The sequence below is a fragment of the Pinus tabuliformis genome, chromosome 9 (assembly GCF_031772625.1).
Source record: "Pinus tabuliformis cultivar Carrire ecotype Pingquan chromosome 9, CPIR1, whole genome shotgun sequence".
NCBI lineage: Eukaryota > Viridiplantae > Streptophyta > Pinopsida > Pinales > Pinaceae > Pinus > Pinus tabuliformis.
Genome location: NC_142307.1, coordinates 32,857,149 through 32,877,279, shown reverse-complemented (window position 1 = coordinate 32,877,279; position 20,131 = coordinate 32,857,149). Strand labels below are relative to the sequence as shown.

General features: G+C 35.8%; 1 protein-coding gene across 3 annotated transcripts in view; it reads right to left on the bottom strand.

The window, feature by feature from the left end:
* Positions 1-17,987: 17,987 nt before the first annotated feature.
* The window catches only part of LOC149146965 (uncharacterized), a 153,839-nt gene continuing 151,695 nt past the window's right edge, over positions 17,988-20,131 (bottom strand). For all 3 annotated transcript variants that reach the window (XM_089441435.1, XM_089441433.1, XM_089441434.1), the window contains one exon: positions 17,988-18,271. In XM_089441435.1, coding sequence (XP_089297561.1) covers positions 18,173-18,271 — 99 coding nt within the window. In that variant the 3' untranslated portion in view covers positions 17,988-18,172. The remainder of the gene's footprint in view (positions 18,272-20,131) is intronic.

Sequence of the window (20,131 nt, the reverse complement as noted above, 5' to 3'; positions counted from 1 at the left end):
CTCCCAGCATTAAAACGTAAATATAGCACACAAATTATGGTGAAGTTGAAAACCGTATTGGCAATTGTGTGTTTCTAAGGATGAATATTGATACATTCACCCAACAGTAGCATTGAGGTTAACAAAAGAATAAATATGTTTTTATCACGGATTCACAAATACCATTTCAACACACCATAAATTAAGTAATTATAGGTAATTGTATTAAGTGGAATTCTTAACAACCATAGAGGTGGAGTCTCAACATTACAAAATATGTGTGTACACGTATGCAATTTCAATAAATATGAAACATACATAGTACAACTTAGTATCCATTTAATTGATGATTTTAGAGCATGTATAAATTTAGAAATGCAACTAAACATTGTTAAACATTATTCACATATGTATGAATTTGAATATTCACAACTAGTACTCAAGCTTAGTTACCTATTTGTATGAGTTAAATTTTGTTGGCAAATGGAAAAGGGCTTCACACTATCTTCCCAACAGTAGGAAGTTACACTATTTTGTCTCATGACTCGCCACCCCCACACCAAGTCTAGATTTTGAGAGTTAAAAATTATCGATAATACACCAATTGAGCAGAGAGTGCGATATCACTTGTAGGTGGTTTATGAATGGTTCAACAAGCATTGGTGGTTTCTTAGCCGTAGCAAGCATCAATGGTTTCTCAGCCAACTGTAAGCACCCGTGACTTGTTGTACAAGTGGTTTCTCAACCAGAGATAAGCACTGGTGGTTTTTCAGCCACAACAAGCACCAACGATTTATAAGTCTCAAGAAGTACCCAATATGTTCATGTAATCTCACTCCACGCTCAGGCTTGGCAACTCCAGATAAAAACTAAAGATTGAGCAACAATCATCCAACAAACCAAAATTGAACTCCCTCTTTTATTTTGCCCACATACTTATGGTTGTTGAGCTACATCCTAAGTATGGCTGAGAGGGCACTGTTTTCCCCCATGTTGCCTTCCTTTGCATGTTACACTTTCAATTCACAAGAAGGGGACACATTTGGGACGACATTGTCGTTTGCATTAATGACCAAATCTAATAAGAGAGACTCTTCTCAGCCACTAGGGTTCGACGTTAAATTGAGTGAGATGGGTATGGAGGTTCACATCAGACACCATCTCCTCATAACTTCGACCCATCATCCTTTCTTCTCATATTTTAAGAAAAACATTAACTAATTAATTATTAATATTATAATTATTAATTATTATTAATTAAAATATTAATCCATAATAAATTTCTTTTAATATTATTTTAAGCATTATATGATTACTTTAATTTTCATATTGATTAAAGCATTAATACACTTCGGTACCATGATTAAGAAATACATGGATTTCAAAATTGTAGATTTCATATTAAAACAAAGTTTCCGCTAGCTATAAGATATCATGTTGAGATGCTCAAATCTAAAAACATATTTATATGGACCATAGTCCATGCAGGGGTGTTACATTTTAAGTCTTAGTATAGGACCAAAAAGTGGTTTTAGCCTAGATAGTCTCGACAAAAAAGTTAGTGTCCCAATGAAAAAAATCACATATACTTGAAACATATTATAACAACATTGTAATTCTCACAATTAAACTTGCATTTAAAGAAAGAGAAGCATTAATGAGCTATCATACAAATATTGAGGATATTAAAAAGAAGATGAAACTCACAAAACATACAAGTACTTCCATATTATATTACTTACCAGATAAGATATAAGTATTTTTATATTATATTAATGATAAGATAAGATGAGATAATCATGTTAAATGTTAAAGAATAAATCATAAGAAGTAGGTCAATGGTTTTTAATGTACAGCCAATGTTAATACATAGTGGGATTATGAAAGCATCTCCTAGTGCTACTCTATTGAAAATATAAAATCTCTTAAATAAATGGCTCAAAGAAGTACAAAGTGCGTGCAAAAACATGGCACTTGATATGAGTGCTCAAATTGCCCCATTTCTAGAGAGCCTTGTGTTTTCAACAAGCTCGCACAATTTGAACATTTTTTGAGAAATTGATGTCTTATGTCATCTTAAAATTGACCCAAACAACAAAGGGCGATTTCATAGACAAAACTCCTCTTGCAAAGGTGGAATTCAAACTTTTAGGCATAATTCCAATAAGATTTAGAGCCAAAATCACTCGAAAAAAGAGGGGCACTTTGAGTGCCCAATATCCCACTACCAAAAACATAACTATGACATGTAAAAAGGATTTCAAGGGTTGTTACCAATAGAAGTTGAGGTAAAATGAAGGGAGAGAGAAGAATGCTCCTAAACTAAGTCAATAGTCACCATAAAGGGGTCAATGTATTTTTTGATAATGTCATTTGGATAATACCCGTGGTTGAGGGGCATTAGCTATGTAACCTTGGGAGGAGCCCTATATTGAGGGGTTCCACTACTACAGACATCCAAGGTTGGAAGGGAGAATATTTGAATGGAATATTAGTTGCTTGACTGGACTTAGAGCGTACTAGTGCTTTGCATAAATAAACTCTGATACAGGGACCTCTCGGAGCTTATTTTTTTGTCGAAATGGTAGTGTGTGTCTTAAGGTTTGGACTAGGAGCTCCTTAATAGTCTCATGGAAGTTGGTTGACTCGTAAAGGGTGATTGAGAGGAAACTCGAGGTCTCAAAAATCTCATATCTAAAGTGATATGAGCATCTGACTAACATTTGGTGCACCAAGTGGAACAACAACAAGGATGAAAGCTATGATCCTTGTTTTGAGCTTTGGTTGTGGAGGTACATGAAAGAAATGTGATTTATGTTTGAAAATATGCATCACAAAAAGACTTATGCATCTTTGGTCTTAATAACAAATTAATGTGGATATGGAGCCACCCAAGCCCCAGTATAGGTAGAAAAACCTCTTTTTTCTTATAATAAATAAGACATCTAAAGCTAACAAGTTCTACTAATTCGGTCTCCTATAAATGACAAAGTTTTCAATTTCTAGTGGGATGAAAAATATGGTGAATAGTCTCAATCAAAAGCTAATAAAAGCCTACTTAAAACTATCCAAAAGAGTTCCTAGAGTCATGCATCCAATGTTTATGTATATACATAAATTGAGAATAAAATTATGTTTAAATTGTGTAATGTGCTTAGAGTAAAAAGCCATTTTGAAAATAATATCCTGAAAAGTGTGATCCATGTGACATGGATATATTACCTATAAATGCTCTCTCTAGTTGCATGGTTCATTTTTTTTTTTTAACAGTAACTAGGAAATTATGTTAAGCAAATTATGTGCATGGAGGCAAAACAAAGTTACATAGAGATCAACTTAGTGTTGTTACATCATATTTAGGTAAAACATCATCTTGGTCCAAATCCAAACCATCTATTATATAACCATACATAATTATATCAAATCGGTAAAAATGATATGATATTTCGTAAAACACCCCTAAAATGAGATAAGATTTGATTTCCATGTAGATTTAACTAGACCAAAGGAAACCCTTATCATCCTCAATGCACTGGAGCTGAATGATGCGATCAATCAAAATCTCCAATGTGGCTGCGAATTGGGTTGCCTACTGGTCATCAAGGAACCAGTTGAAATGATACTCATGAGTTGATTCACAAGGTTCTGGTGTGGTGCCCCACTACTTGGGCAACTAATTCATCCGCTATGACGTTGTTGGAATGTAGAACATGAAAATAACTTACCTTCAAGAGGGTTTCCAATCTTGATTGTATACACCAGAATATTCATTGGAGTTGAGGGTTGAGGGGGAAAGTGTAGGTTTTAACCATGTACAATTAATTGTTGCAAACCAATAACTAATAAAATAGAAAATATGCAATGGAAAATACACACATAAACACATAGATTTTACCCTAGAAAACCAAAACTGGGAAAACCAACAAGAATTTTCAATATATATTCTTTTGTATAGTGTTATAATATAACATATATATCTATCAACATCCATGAACTACAAACCATTTACCCTAGATTAGAATACAATCATAGTTACTTAACCAAAACTACAAAACCATGGGAAAAACCACCATGTACCACAAAACCTCTTTTAGAAAAAACATATGTTGAAAACCACCCATTTTTTTATTTTTTTCGGGGGCACTGCCATCCCCCCGGTGAACCCCCTGTTGTGAATTATGCATTGTACAATGAGTGGGGATAGTTGTGCAAAGATATAACACATACCCAACATTCTCCCACTTGTTCTTTTCTTTACACACGGGGATCACAAGAGTACAAGGTCAACAATCTAGGGTAATAATGTCCATTGTTTCTCTACTACAAGAGAATTTCTTAGTACTCAAATTTTGTTAACGAATCTGCAACATTCTTAAAAGTGTTCACTTTTTCTAGCAACAACTTCTTATCTTCAATCATATTTCTCATGAAGTGATATTGAACATCACTATGTTTTGTCTTCAAATGATAAATTCTTTGCCAGATATTGCACTCTGACTGTCACAATCTATCCTTACAACTTGTTGTACCAACGCAATACATGAACACAATCTCTATAACCATAATGATTTTTTGCTTGCGTGAATGGTTTCCATGTATTTAGCTTCTATAGTTGAGAGTGCCACTACATATTGTCTTTTGCTCATCCAACTGATTATTCCTTTAAATGGGTTAAACACATACCCACTTGTAGATCTTTTGTGATCCATATCTCTAGCTTTAGTGTACATCGATAAAGCCATGTATGTCCAACACACTATCCAACCCTAGTCTTCCTTGTAAGCATAATCCATAGCTAGAAGTGCCACACAAATACCTGAAAATCATCTTTACTATTGTCTAATGCTCCTTCCCTAGTTGACATACACTTGCTCAATATTCTCACCGCATATGTAATGTTTGGTCTAGTGCAAACCATTGCATACATCAAGTTTCCAACTGCGCTAGCATATGGAACACAAGAGATGTCCTCTTTCTCTTCTTATGTCTTGTGACATTGATCTACAAATAACTTTACACCTACAGGAATAAACATCTTTACCAGTTTACATTTCTGCATATGAAGCCTCTGTAGTGTTGTCTCTACATACTTCCTTTGGCTTAAACATAGTATCTTGTTTGCTTGATATCTTTTAATTTCCATGCCCAAGACAAAATTTGCAACACCGAACTCCTTCATTTCAAATTTACAGGACAACTAAATTTTCACTTCCTAAATGATTTCCCTATCATTTCCAATCAGTGACATATCATCCACATACAAGACCAAATAAATAACATGACCACCAACTAATTTGAAATATACAAAATTATCTACTTTGCCTCTTGTGAATCTAAGTCCTAATATATAAGTATTAAATTTTTTATACATCATTGGTGATTGCTTTAAGCTACACAGGTACGTTTTTAGTCTACACGCTAACTCTTTCTTTCCTTTCACAACAAAGCCTTTTGGTTGCTTCATGTAGATTTCTTCTTTTGGATCCCCATATAGGAATGTTCTCTTTACATCCATCTATTCTACTTCAAGATAAAAAACAACAATAACATATAAAATAAATCTAGTAGAAGTTAACGAGGCAACAAGAGAAAAAATATCACTGCAGTCTATTCCTTCTACCTGGGAATAACCCTTTACTACTACCAAGCTTTGTATTTCTCCAAATTATCTTCTACACTCAAATTCTTCTTAAACACTTGTTTCTTGTCAATGGAATTTCTTCCAACTGACAACTCCATTAGATCCCAAGCCTCATTTTTGTTCAAAGCTATCATTTCTTGAATGATGGCATGTTTCTAAAGTTTTCTATCCTCTCAATCCACTACATCCCTAACAATTTATGATCATCATCAATAATAAACAAAGAAAAATTTTAATGGATATGAAGTGTGGTATACCTTTATAGCTACCTTCTTCCCCTAAACGATCTCCTTAGTGCCAAAGTTTGTAGTTCTTCTTCTTCTTATTTGTGTTCTTCTATAGAGTCAAATTCATCATCCTTCAATTCAAACTCTATCTTTCCTGGTTCTTTCTCCCTTGGTAGTACTTCATGTTTGAAAAAATCTTTGACATCTCTAAATACTACATCTCAACTATACACAACCTTCTTGGTTTCTCCGTTCCAAAGTTTATAACCTTTTAGACCATATTCATATCCAATAAAGATACACTTTTCAACTAGATACTCCTATTCTCCTTTGGAAAGCATACATACACATCACAATCAAATACCGTAAGATTTTTAAGAGACAATTTCTTACCAGTCCATAGATCAGGTGGAGTCTTTTCATCTAATGCTAATGAGGGTCACATATTTACCAAATGACATGTAATGTCCTCTACCTCTTTCTAGAATTCATATCCTAACTCGGCACCAGTGAGCATGTTCCTTGCTTTCTCCATCAACGTCTTATTCATCCTTTCTGAAACTTCATTCTGGTGAGGTGTGTATGGAGTACTCTTTTGCCCTGATATACCACGCTTTTTATGGAATTCTTCAAATTCTACACTATTACGTGTCCTTAACACCTTAAATTTTTTTCTCTATCTAATTTTTCACAAGAGCCTTAAACTCTTTGTACTTGTCAAATAAATCAGATTTCTTCTTGAGGAAATAAGTCCAATTATCCATGGGAATTCATCTATAAATGAGATATAGTACACATATTTACTATTTATGGAACCGACATAGGTCCAAACACATCATTGTGTACCAACTGTAATATTCCCTCTGGCCACGTAGAACCAAAGGAGAATCTTACCCAATTATGCTTCCCATATAAACAATGTTCACATAAATCAAAATCTAAAGAGTAATTAGACATACCTTCTACCATACTATTATTATGTAGTAATTGAAGGCCCTTCTCTCTGATATGTACCAATCTCTCATGCCACAACATAGTCTTTTCTCCAAAAGTTATAACGTTTTCCTTCTTCTACTCCACTCTCAGAAATAATGCAATTGTTGCACCCATCACTAACAATGTTTCCCAATAGCTTATATGTAGTTCCAATTGAAACTCCACTTAGCAATACCATTACTTCTTGAACCATCCTACATGTATTCTTTTCAAAATTTGTTTTTACAACTGCATCACTCATCTTGCTTATAGAACTCAAATTTTTGGCTAATTCTCGGATGCGTAGAACGATAGGGAATGTTCTAATCCTTTCATCCATTAGCTTCATCTTAACTTTTCCTTATCTTATGATTTTGGTCATTGAGCCATCTCCTAAGAAAGCGTCACCACCATTAGAACTTCTATACTTTGAAAACCACTCCCTATGAGGAGTCATATGAAAGGATGCCTCCGAGTCAACCAACCTTGCCTCATTATCTACATGTGTACTTGAAAATTCCAAGTACACATCCCTTCAACCATCTAAGGATATTTTTGCTTTTGCAAAAGGAAAATATTCAAATTCATTTCCTTTCTCGATACCTTTGGATCTACAATCTTTCTTGTATTTCTCTTCTTTTCCACATCTCCAACAAATCGTTATGAACTTTCCTGGAGATTTAGATTTTCCTCGAGATTTAGATCTCACATTCAAGGAATTATTTATATTTATATTATGGGAGCATCGTCTTCTAGATAAGGCATCTCGATTCTGGTTTTCCATGATTTTTCGTCTCATGTGCTTTGAAAACAAGGATAAGATTATTTCACTGAAACTTAAAGTAGTTGCATTACTACTTATGGAAACAACCTAACTATCTCATGAGTCTGGTACAGAACATAAAAGGTTGATACACTTTTGTTACACGTCATTTTGTCGCATTAGGAAAATGACCATCGGTTTGGATCTATCGCTATCCACAAATATGTCCTAGACTATTCCCTTGCAAAGTTTGAAACTAAATTATCCCAAAGAAAGTGGAATTTCTAGATCCTATGGTACAAAACAATGATTTTGGCTATATTCACAGTTTTCTAGCTGACTCTTGCGCATACGCAAGGAAGACTATTATTATTTGCGCATAAGTACGCAATGTCTTCCACTGTGACCTACGAACATGACTTGAAGTACGTAAAAACAAAAAATTAAGTCTAGAAGCATTGTTGGTAGCATCTATCCCAACCAACAAGCTTCGAATGAGTGCATATTCAATGCTAATCCCTCCCATCATGGAGTAACTCCCCTTCCTTTGTGGTACCTCTATCCCACTAATAGTGGATCTCATCCCTTGGAGAATGGATCCATAACTTCCCATTCTTGGTCTATAAATCCACTACAAGTATGAGAATTGGAAGGGGATTGTTGGAGGTAGGTTTATGTAGTTGAGATTAGGTTGGAAGGCTTTTCTTGCAAGGAAGAGGGTTCGAGAATGCAAAAGGGGCTTGCAACATCAAGGCTACGTGGTTGTAAGGGTTTTCTCAAGTTTTATGAATATAAGCAATTGTTCCTTATCAGTTACACTCCATTGATTTAATTTGTAGGATTCCTTGATAACCTACATGAGTTTTGGTTGCATAATTAATTAGTTCACATGTATAATTGGTTAATTAATTCATTTATCTCTTTGATTATATGTTGTATGCTTTGATCTCTTGTTTGTCTTTGTCTTTGTAGATCTCTTTCAGGACATTGCGGAGAAGTTGTTAAGAGCAACGAGAGGACATTTAGAGCATCAAAGAGCAAGTGATCAAAAGCTTTGAGGGACTTCATCAATCAGTTCACTAAACTGGTAAGAGGCCTCCTTCATTCTATTTTCTTTCAAACGATCAAAACTTAGAGAAAGGTAGCAATTATTGTGTGTTTGTTACTAGGGTTCTTTGAAGTCTAGGGAGATCACTCTTGTCCACAAGAGGGATTTGTCCACATAACAAATTAGCGACTCCACTGGGGAGATCGTTTCAATTTATGTATGTTTCTTTTTTTGATCTTTTCAACCTGCTGCATAAACCTTACCTCATTGTTTGGAAATTTTAGAAATTTGGATTTTGGGCTGGATTTGGTTTATTTTTTATTTTTTTCTTAAATTTCCCTGTTGTGCACACTTTTACTTTAGGCACAATGGGCATTTACCTTTTAGCAACAGAACACATTCGCACTGGTTTCCTCCAGTGCTTGCGCACATGCCTAGAACTTTTGAAAAACTCATTTGTTTCCTCTTCAAATCCAAATTTTTGTTTTGTTCCTGTTGTTTTACCCCTATTTGAATCTCGTGTGAGTGTGTCAGTTTGATTGAATTTTATTTTGCTTTTTGCTTGTTATTGGTATTGTTTTGCAAATTAGGGTTGAGTCTTGTCTCATGAATGGTCGACCTATCAAGAGAGAGATATATTGGTTCAGTTGAGTTGAATGTCCATCTTTCTTCTGTCAATTAAATAAGGTTTTAAGTCCATAATTCCTTTTTGCAAAAGTTTATTTTGGATGCCAAAGTATATGATTTACAAGATTAGGTTTGGTTTATGAAAATACTTCGTATGCTTGTTCTGAAATGAAAGATCACTTTTTTTTGTCTATTTTCTGGAAGTGTTCATGAACTGTAGTTATTGCAAGCAAAGTTGTAGCATTCAATTAGGGAAAAAGTTATTTTTTAGTTATCACTGGTTTCTTTTTGCATTGTTCGAATTTTTGATTGCGTGTATGAAAAGAGAGATTTCTTCTTTACTTGTGTTATTGGGCAAAGTGAAGATTTGAAATTGTTTTCAATATTTGGGTGCTTTGCAAATGGTTATTTGCATTTTAGGAAAATGGTTATAGTGGGTTTTGAGTTTTTGTTTATATTTCAGTTGAAAAAGTGAAAGACTCTTTCCCTACCTTAGATAGATTTGCATTGAAACAAAAAGATCATATCATCATTTTCGTTTGCATTAGGATTGCGTCAAATCACAATTTCATCAAGTTTTACATCCATTTCCTTTGCAGAACAACAACCATTAAAATCAACGCTAATTAAAATCAATCTACAAAGTTTTTTTCTTAGGGTTCTTTTCCACCTACAATATATTAAGTTGTAGGGCTTTGGAATATGAAAGTAAGTAAACTTTCCAACGTTGCAGACAAACACTAGAATCTTGCGATAGGGAGATAAATCCAATTATTTCAGTTTTGCTCTCGAAAGCTCCCCTTACAAAGGAGTTAAGCACAAGATCATATTAGACCTAGTGAAGTGATCGTACCCACTTCATTAGATATGGTACAGTGATTTACACTTATTTCAATGGTGCCGAAAGGTACTTGGGGTCACTTGAAAGTAAACCTCCAATTAACCATGTTGAGAAGCTTTCAAGGGGATTGAGCTTTGTTAGTCTACCCTTGCGTGTATGTCCGATCTACGACTGTCCCCCAAGAGAGAATTGTTGTAGTTGGTAACCTTAGTGACCATAATCTTAGGGCTATTATCCGAGGTGACGACAAAGGGAAGGTCCTATTGTACCTGGAACAGACGTTGACTAGACTCACTTGGACTTTTTGGAGGGTAATCTTCATTAAAGATGGCATAAGTTAAGTTACTTGCACCAGTTCATTTCATTAAACAGGTTGTCAGTGTAGCTGGTTCCACTCGCTCATATCTACATCCACTTTTTACTTTAATTTCCATGACGCTAGATTTCATTACCAACTAGTGATTTCACTATGAAAAGCTTGTTTGCATGGTTTGAATCCGTAGATTTTTTTAGCGTGTGTTAAATTGTTTGTTTTTGCTTATTAAAGACCTTAGGATTGGATTGTGAATATTATTTAACTTTGTGATAAATTTTAATCCTGGCTGAATCAACAAGACAATCACGTAGAATGCGAGGTCAACCTTCTGAATACACACCAAGTCAGTTGGGAAAGATAAAAATTGAAAGGCCAAAGTCAACAGTATCAAAGGCCTCAGATGAACCTGAAACATCAATAGTTTTACAATTTGAGACAGTAGAAATCCAATTGAATCCAACACAGAAAGTAGAATCAAGCTTAGTTCACTTTGATCCAAAGATTATCGAAGTAGTTCACATTAAATCTGACACTGGTGAAGTTTCGGATACTAAACTTATGAAACTAGACGTAGAACATCCTGAATCTGAAGTTTCTCAACCCCAATCACCTTGCAAGTGTCATTCTTTATTAAGGCAACATACTCCTTTTGCATCGCTTCTTTCCATTCATCATGAGAAGCGACTTCTTTGAAGGAAGTTGGTTCAAAATTTGTAGACAAATTCAATTCACAATCATAAGAAACATCCATATCAATAAGTGAATCAGAATCATCTACATCACCTCCATTTTGCCTGGTTGAATTTCTTGATCCTGTCTTTCCAACCTCATCAGGATGAACACTTTCAAGTGTCTTTGTCAGCGACTTTGGGGGACCTTTCTGAGATGGTCCACGCTGCTCAGTTGATTGAGTTGGGACTGAATCAAGATCAAGTCTCCCAATTCTGCCAATCACATCACTCAAAGTATCATCAGTGGTTGGAGTTTCAAGCAGGGGAGAGAGTGCTTCAGAAGAAGATTCCACAGGTTGATCCAGTATAAGAATCCCCCCTTCAAGATGTGGAATTTGATTATCAAATTCTTGAAATGATTTTGCATTTGCGAATCTATCCAAACGATCAAGTTGCCGCTCAATAACATTGTCAGCTTTGGAGGATTCAAGAAAGATTACATCTCTAGATACAACAAACTTTTTATTAACTTCATCATAGAGACGGTATGCTTTGGAGGTGTTTGAATACCCCAAGAAGATACACTTACGACTCCTTTCACCAAGTTTGTTTCTATGTACCTTTGGTATCAAGGCATAACAGGTGGAACCAAAGACCCTGAGATGCTTTACCAAAGGAATGTGCCCATACCACACTTCATAAGGAGTCTTGTTTCTAATAGCACTAGATAGACATCTATTCTTTACATATACAACGCATAGAATTGCATCAGCCCAAAACATCAATTTTACATTCTTGAAAAACATCATGGAGTGCACCATATTTAAGATTGTCATATTCATTCTTTTAGCGACTCCGTTCTGTTGGGGATTATTAGGCACAGTGGTTTGATGTTTGATCCCACGTTGACGAAGATAGTTTTCAAATTCATTTGAAATGTATTCTTTTCCATTATCAGTGCAAATAGAGCCAATATGATATTGTGCATCATTTTCAATCCATGTATGAAAGTGCTTGAATGTTTGAAAAACATCAGATTTGCTCTTCAATAAATAAACCCAACACATTATGGTGTAGTCATCAATAAATGTCATCATATATTTATTTCTATTTGCAGAAGGAACAAGCATTGGACCACATAAATCTGAATGAATGAGTTCAAGTTTTCTATGTGCTCTAGAATGTGAATCATGAAAACACTGTTTGCTATGCTTTCCTAGAATGCAAGCATCACATTGATTAAGTTTCCTAGGAATTGTAGGCAAAACAATAATAACATTTTTCTTCAACAAGTGAAGGTTGTCATAGTTCAAGTGTCCAAATCTAGCATTCCATAATAAACTTAATGGAAATGTACCTTCATCATAATGAGAATTGTATGAGAAATTTTGTGCACAAGTAGGTTGAGAAGCCTTTCTTCTTCTATCCTCGTCATGACAAGTGAGTGATCTGATGCTTTTCTCACCTCAACCTCGCCATCAAACATATGAATGGAGTGTCATTGCTAGCGAATGTGGACCAAGGACAACAAGTTTCTCCTCAGGTGTGGGAGATATAAAACATCATGCAAAAGAAAGTCTAGAAGACCAAGCAATTTAAGTTTGATTGTGCCAAGCCCTGATGGCTTGAGTTTTGATTTGTTTGCAAAATATACTGCTCCATCAACATTGTCAATAAATTCTTCAAAAAAATCTCTTCTAAAAGTCATGTGGCAAGTTGCTCATGAATCAAGCAACCAATCATTTTTCCAAGAAGCAAGTGAAGCATTAAATAAGTCTTCATTTACTCCAATATTACAATGTGCCACAACATAGTGAGCGGATTCAGGTGCTTTACCTTTTTCTTTGTCAGTAGTTTTACCTTTAGGTTGATTTCTTTCCTGCTCAATTCTGTCCCAAGGCAACTTGCATGTGGATACATCATGTGATCCATCTCTATTGCAACACATGCAATGCAAATCTGACTTTTCTCCTTGAGAGTGTCTGCCCCACCTGTGTCTGAAATTTCTTCTTCCTCTTCCTCTGGAAGAATCTTGACCAAGATTCTTTTCTCTATGTGCAAGACACACAACCTCTTTAGAAGACTGAGGAGTTGTCTTCTTCCCAAAAGCTTTCTCTCTCTTAGCAAATTTATTCACAAGGGAGTCAAAGGTAATTTCTTTGAGGTTTCCATTTGCTTGCAATGACTCAAGATAATTTGAGTAAGTGGGATAAAGTGCATTGACAAAAGATATCAGAGGAATGTCCAGTTCAACATTAGTGACTTTGATATCATGCATAATAGATTTTACTTCTGATGCAAAAGTAAGAGGATCAACATTTTGTAATCCAAGGTTGAACAATTTAATCATGAGTTAAACAACTTCACGTGCAAAGTGTGAATCATAGAGTTCCTTCAGTTTTTGTAAGGCTTCAAAAGCATTTGAAAATGGCGAAATATGGCAACTCACCTCTTCATTTACTTATGCTGCAATCAAGGCATAAGCCTTGCTGTTCTTACTTTTCCAATGGCAAATTCCTTGTCTGAACTAGGCTTTTCTGGTTCTTTGTCTCCTTCTCCAACACACACTACTTTCCACAACTCATTAAAAATGAGAGTGTTTTTGATTTTCCATGACCATTCTGGATAGTTTTCTTTCCCGGTGAGAACCACTCCCACAATAGATATCAGTGAATGCATTGTAAAACCTGTATACTATAAAAAAATACTTCTACTGGCAAAAAAATGTGTTTTTGATGTAAAAAGAAATGCAGTGTAGTAGCAATATTTTGAATTCTTATGACAACCAAAAAACGAGCTGCAGTTTCTTACAAAACAGGGGCACAAAATCATGAAAGAAATTGCAACAAGCCAAAAAAATTCGTAGGTCACATCTTCGAATCTTTGCAACTAAAAAACAACTCATAACACGTAGTTGTTTTCTCTCGAGACATTTTCTAAAACATTACTTGCTTTCTACCGAGATGCTCCACGTATTTGGCTTTTCGGATTAGCTTAATCCAAGGCCAAGGGGAATCAGAGTTTTAAAATAAGAGTATAGCTAATTCCCAAGTCCACATCTACAAATTTGCGAAGCAAATTAAAAGGGCGTTGACCCCATGGTGCCTTTCTGAGCTAGGAGCCTTGCCGCTAGGAGTGATTTGGATAAATAGACGACAATGGTCATTCAACGCACTGTGACTGATTTAGTGAGAGAGCAGTGATTCCAACGATTCAATGAGGTGAACCACCGAGTCGGAGGACCAACTATTCAAGGGGCTGACTATGGAGTGGAAAGAGGATTGTTCAACAACATTCAACGCAGTAAGGTGACGAGCCCACGGAGTTGTAGTTTAGGGGTCGAGTCCTTTCCCGTTGAGCATATTGTTGTTTTGCCTTCAGGAAGATTTCGGAGGTCTCTGCGAGAATGAAGGGCGAGTTTGAGAGCAGGCGGGCATGCATGTACAAAGGGAAGGCGGAGGGCCAAGCCAAGTGGGTCGACAACGTATAGTCAGCAGAATGGTATACGCAGTGGGAGGCGGACCGCAGTGACAGAGCAAGAATGTCAGAGTGCACTAACCATAATAATAAATACACATCCAATTAGCTCAACGCAGAGAAGTAATCTGGCCAGAGGACAGATAGAATAATAAAGATATGATAGAGAGGGAGTTACAAGGCAGAGAGGGAAGCCAAAAAATGGTGCTGGCTCTGATACCATGTTAGGCCAGGAGGTAACTCCTCAAATGAAATCTATTTATTCATTTAGATTGCTCATAGTTATATAAATGAGGGAGTGATTCTTGGGTTTCATCTCCAGATGACTCTTCCTTTTCCATTATTTATTATTTACACTATTTACAACTGTTCACCCAATCCCCATGATTAGGTGTCAACATTATTCATAGGTCCTCACTTCAATTTGGGGCTTGCAATTCAACCCTAAATCAATAAGGGTTATGGGTCATTCGCTGTTCTCGAGAGACAATGTTTTCAACATCACTTTTAAGACATATTGTCCATATGTCACTCATGGACACTTTTGTCCACCCCACAATTCCATATGGATTTGAGGTTTAGGGACCTAGTTTACTAAATTCTAATTGGGCCTCAATGGAGAGAATATAGGCCATCCTCCTTCGTTGTTTCATACAATGAAAATAGACAGTTCCTCAACAATCCATCCTCATAGAGTTTGGCGCTCACCCCTTCCGACTTGAGGTAGTATTATGTTTCGTCTCACTTCTACACCATGTTCTAAGTTTTGCTAACACAGTACAAGTGTGTGACAAATATCCATACTTGTTCTAACATTCATTAAAGTCCATTACAACAACCAGTCCTCCAGCGTGGTTTCGATGTTGGTACATCAACATCTTAGATCTTCTTACTTCAATTGGTATTACATTGGATCGACTTCCTCCATTTAGATATTTCTCAAGTGCACCTGACCACATCTTACCAACCATATAGAAGATGAATGCAACCATTCACGAGGTTATCTACATGAAATATGTACAAGTCACTTGGATAAACCTTTAGGGTGGGTTACGTCCAAATATGGCCTTCTATGTCGAGAGACAAACTCATTGTTCATCCCCATTACATACTTCAACATTGGATGCACACCTTTCGGATTCCCTTAAGATAAGTTAGGAGTTGGATCTCGACAACAACAAATTGAGATGAACCCCCAGATAGACCATATAGATAGGATCTGCCAACTTTGCCCTATTTATTGTGAGATCTATGGAAGATTTCATTGCTTGTTTAGAGAGATCCATACTCTTTCTAGTTTCTTCCAATACTCATACCAGAGATTTCTAACCCTTTACATGTAGCGAGCCTCAAACTTCCTACACCCACACTCCAACTTCCTCCTAGACTAAATCATGTTTAGTGGATTACCTCCTTTATGATGCTCCCATCAATTAGGAACACTAACAACATTGTTTCTAGCTCCTAATCAATGTAGACCAAAGGGATCATTCACCCTCCTCAAAGACCTTAGAGGCATCGTCAAACCATATCCCTTACTAGCAGGGAAATTAGATCACCTAGACATTAGTAATCAGTTATAGTGAACAAGCAAAAGCGCAATAGAGGGTCCATATCTTTCCCTAGCCCTTCTTGAAAGCATCATACTATCCTGGGCTTTCTTCCCTTGACCTCAGATGTTGGCAGAGGTAGATCTAGTGGATCATGACCCAATCCCTAGAACATTTCCCTTTGCACATCTCCCTCCAGTTGTAGTTGCCGTCACTGAATTGACGATGCACCTAAATGTGGACAACTTGTGAGGAGTCCTATCTACCTTACCAGACAATATATTTCATTTGCAATTGGAATCCTTTGTAGGTTCATGCAAAAAGCTTGTGAATCCTAAGGTGGAGGACTTCAAACTAATTCGATATATAGATTCAAATGTCGATGGAGATAAGGTGAATGATGTATCTACTTCAAGATACCTTGTGAGTCTTGAATTAATAACTATTCTTGGACTATGCAAACAGTCTATTCCAACAAATTCCATTACGAAGGTATAATATGTGGTTGTTGCAAAGGCAACAAAGGAAATTTTGTAGCTCATGAAGATACTAGAGGATTTGTAGGAAAAACAAGTGACTACAACTCTACTTTTACTAACAACACTTTTGTAGTCTAGCTGGCCAAGAATCCTAGATTCCATGATCAAACAAAGCACATCAACATGAAGTACCATTTGATTCAACATCATGTCGGGGTTAAGACCATTCCACTGATACATTCTATAAGTGAACAAATGGCAGACATCTTCACCGAAGTGCTTGGAAGATAAAAGTTTGCAAAGTTTAGAAAGATGTTTGGACTTACAAACACCCCTTCGGATTAAGGCGGGAATGCCAAATATCTAATCCTTGAGATTATAGTACATACGTATTAATTTAGAAGAAATATGAAGAACCAGAGGCAAACAGAAAGAGTCACTAGACTTCTTCGAAGATGAAACCAAAGGTCACTTCCCATTGTATCGATGTATGGCTCACTTTAATGAAAATCAATTCAATGCATGGAATTAATCATTGCCCAGCTTGTCATTCATTGACCCAAAACCCCCAATTCTATGACACTTGGGGAAAATTCCACCAGTCATAGTTTCACAAATCACTTGAATAACCAAAAAAATTACACCATTAGGACATCACTGAATCAAATATGAAAAGTGGGTCTCGCTAAAAGGCCTAAAGAATAAATCTGGCAAACTCTAAATCTGCAACCCTTAGTGCAATTGTTCTAGCCATAGCCAATGGCCTCCCGGATCTCTTGTAAAAGAATAATTCTGAATTCTTATTTTACAACGAGAATGCCACTAGCAAAAGGCTCAACAAAAAGCCCTGAAAAACAAGAGAAAACCACTCAAATACAGTGGAAAAACCAAGAAGACCGAAAAGAGGAGGGTGTTGGTGATGGAAGGGGTAAAAAACCATTAAAAAAACGTTGTTGCCCTAAAGCACAGTTGAAAAGACGCTATTTTAAGACTATTTTTCAGAGCACCATCTCTCTTGTTCTCTTCTTCATGGTTTCACTTTCATTTATGTGCTTTATGTTCAAAATTTATCCTGGACTAGGATTTGTTGAAGTGTTCACTGTAGATTTGACAATCTCTTTATCAAATCAAAGCCGTAAGTGAAGACTACCATCATCGAACAAAGTCGTCAGTTTTAAGGAGGCACTTACATGCCATAAACACACATTAAGTGTTTCTTTATAGTGCTCAGCTAACCATATGGATATAATTTCTGGCCAGTGATTTTGTTTAGATGCAATATGATGATCATATAGGACTAGAAACCCATTTAATTTGGCTTTAGACATACCGAGGTTCATCATTCACCATGTGTTAAACCTGTACTGCTACTAATCTTATGTCTATCTGTGCATAAGGAGAAATCACAATATATACATAAAATAAGAAGCACTGACCCAAAATATATTACAGAAGGGATGAAGGGATGCCTGCGAGCACTTGTATATAATTTCAAAAGCAATCAAATTGCTTTTTTATTACAATAACTTAGCTTACTGGTCCTGTTTCATTACATATATAGATACTTCATGCCTCGGGCTATATTAATAAAAAAGCATCCTCCGTTGAGGTTGGATCAAAATCATGTAGCATTGCCCCAACTGCTCCAGCATGTCCTTCATGTCGTAAGAATATTGCCTGGAAAATATGTCAGTCAATTACTGCGTATTGAATCTATACAACTTGCCAATGAAAATAAACACAAAAAATGGCAATACAAGAGAGTCCAGCATGGCAGAACTGGGTGGAAAGTTGCAAACAAAAGATCCAGACGAGATAACTAAGCCTGTTGAATTTCATAAAAAATAAAGTGTAATGTTATTTACGCAATTAAAGAATATAAAGATGAGACGTACATTGAAAAATATGTCATTGTATCTTGTGAAGACTAAAAGTGGGGGATTTCAACGATTTTCATGAACCGAAGACTCCATACTTGTAAATATTATAAAGAATTGCCAATCCTGCAACTCAGTGCAGTTGTAGGTGTATTATGGAGCAACATCAATCCTGTGAAATGTATACTCCAATTTCTTGTATGAATAATGTCAAAATGACATGTATAAATGTCTACGGAATAGATGCAGAAAATATTTTGTTATTCAAAATTTACCCAATATTCAATGAGAAAAAGGTTTTACATATATGCCTTCACAAACGTGAAGCAACTTTTGTTATTCTAGCTAGTTAGGAACCGTTTTTTTTAACGCATTATAACTACTTTATTATAATGTCATGTCATAATAGTTTAATGAGGCTAACTTGACTTTATAACATGCCCTAAGACACCATATATAATACAATTGTTGATGTTTGTAGTTTGGACAAGAACTTCCACACAGGTTTCGTGTCAAATGTGCAATTGTAGGTGTATTATGGAGCAACATCAATCCCGTGTCTCCAATTTCTTGTATGAATAATGTCAAAATGACATGTATAAATGTCTATGGAATAGATGCAGAAAATATTTTGTTATTCAAAATTTACCCAATAGCTTGGACAAGAACTTCTTGTGTCAAATGTGCAGTTGTAGGTGTATTATGGAGCAACATCAATCCCGTGAAATATATACCCCAATTTCTTGTATGAATAATGTCAAAATGACATGTATAAATGTCTACGGAGTAGATGCAGAAAATATTTTGTTATTCAAAATTTACCCAATATTCAATGAGACAAAGGTGTTACATATATGCCTTCACAAACGCGAAGCAAGTTTTGTTATTCTAGTTAGTTAGGAACCGTTTTTTTTAATGCAGCATAACTAATTTATTATACTGTCATGTCATAATAGTTTAATGAGGCTAACTTGACTTTATAACATGCCCTAAGACACTATATATAATACAATTGTTCATGTTTGTAGCTTGGACAAGAACTTCCATTCTATTTTTGAAATTCACTTTATCAAATTGAAGAGTCTTTTAATTTTAAGTTACAAAAATCTAATAAAGTGTAATTTAATTACACTAGTCATTTAGATAAATCTCCACCATTGATCTGTAGTTAGATTGGGATTTAATCTCAACTGTTGATCTCAATGAAAGATTAGGTTGTGGAGACTTGGTCATCATCTCAAAATTGTGAAGGCAATGCAAGATAGGAGGAAATGGGACACAGTAACTCAATTGCACAAGCCACAAAGAAGAGGGAAACAGAGCAGCAAAGGGAAATAGACTTCAGCCAGATTTATGGAGGCTGTACGATTTCAAGAAAAGAGGAGGCTGTCTGAAATGGGCCTAGAAAGAGAAGTTCAACTCAGCAGTAAGCCATATGATCTCAGTTGATTTTCAGAGAGCAGGTCAAGTTTATCTCAGCACCACATAGGGCTGTATGAATGCCAGGAATTTGTTGTAGATTTTCTTTTTCAGTGGGCAGAATTTCCTTATTGAAGAGCCCTCGTAAGTTCTGAGAAAATTAATGAAAAACTGATTTGAAGGACAGTAAAAATTTATCTCTTGTTTCTGCTGATTTGTTTTCCTGCCAGTGTGTGTGATT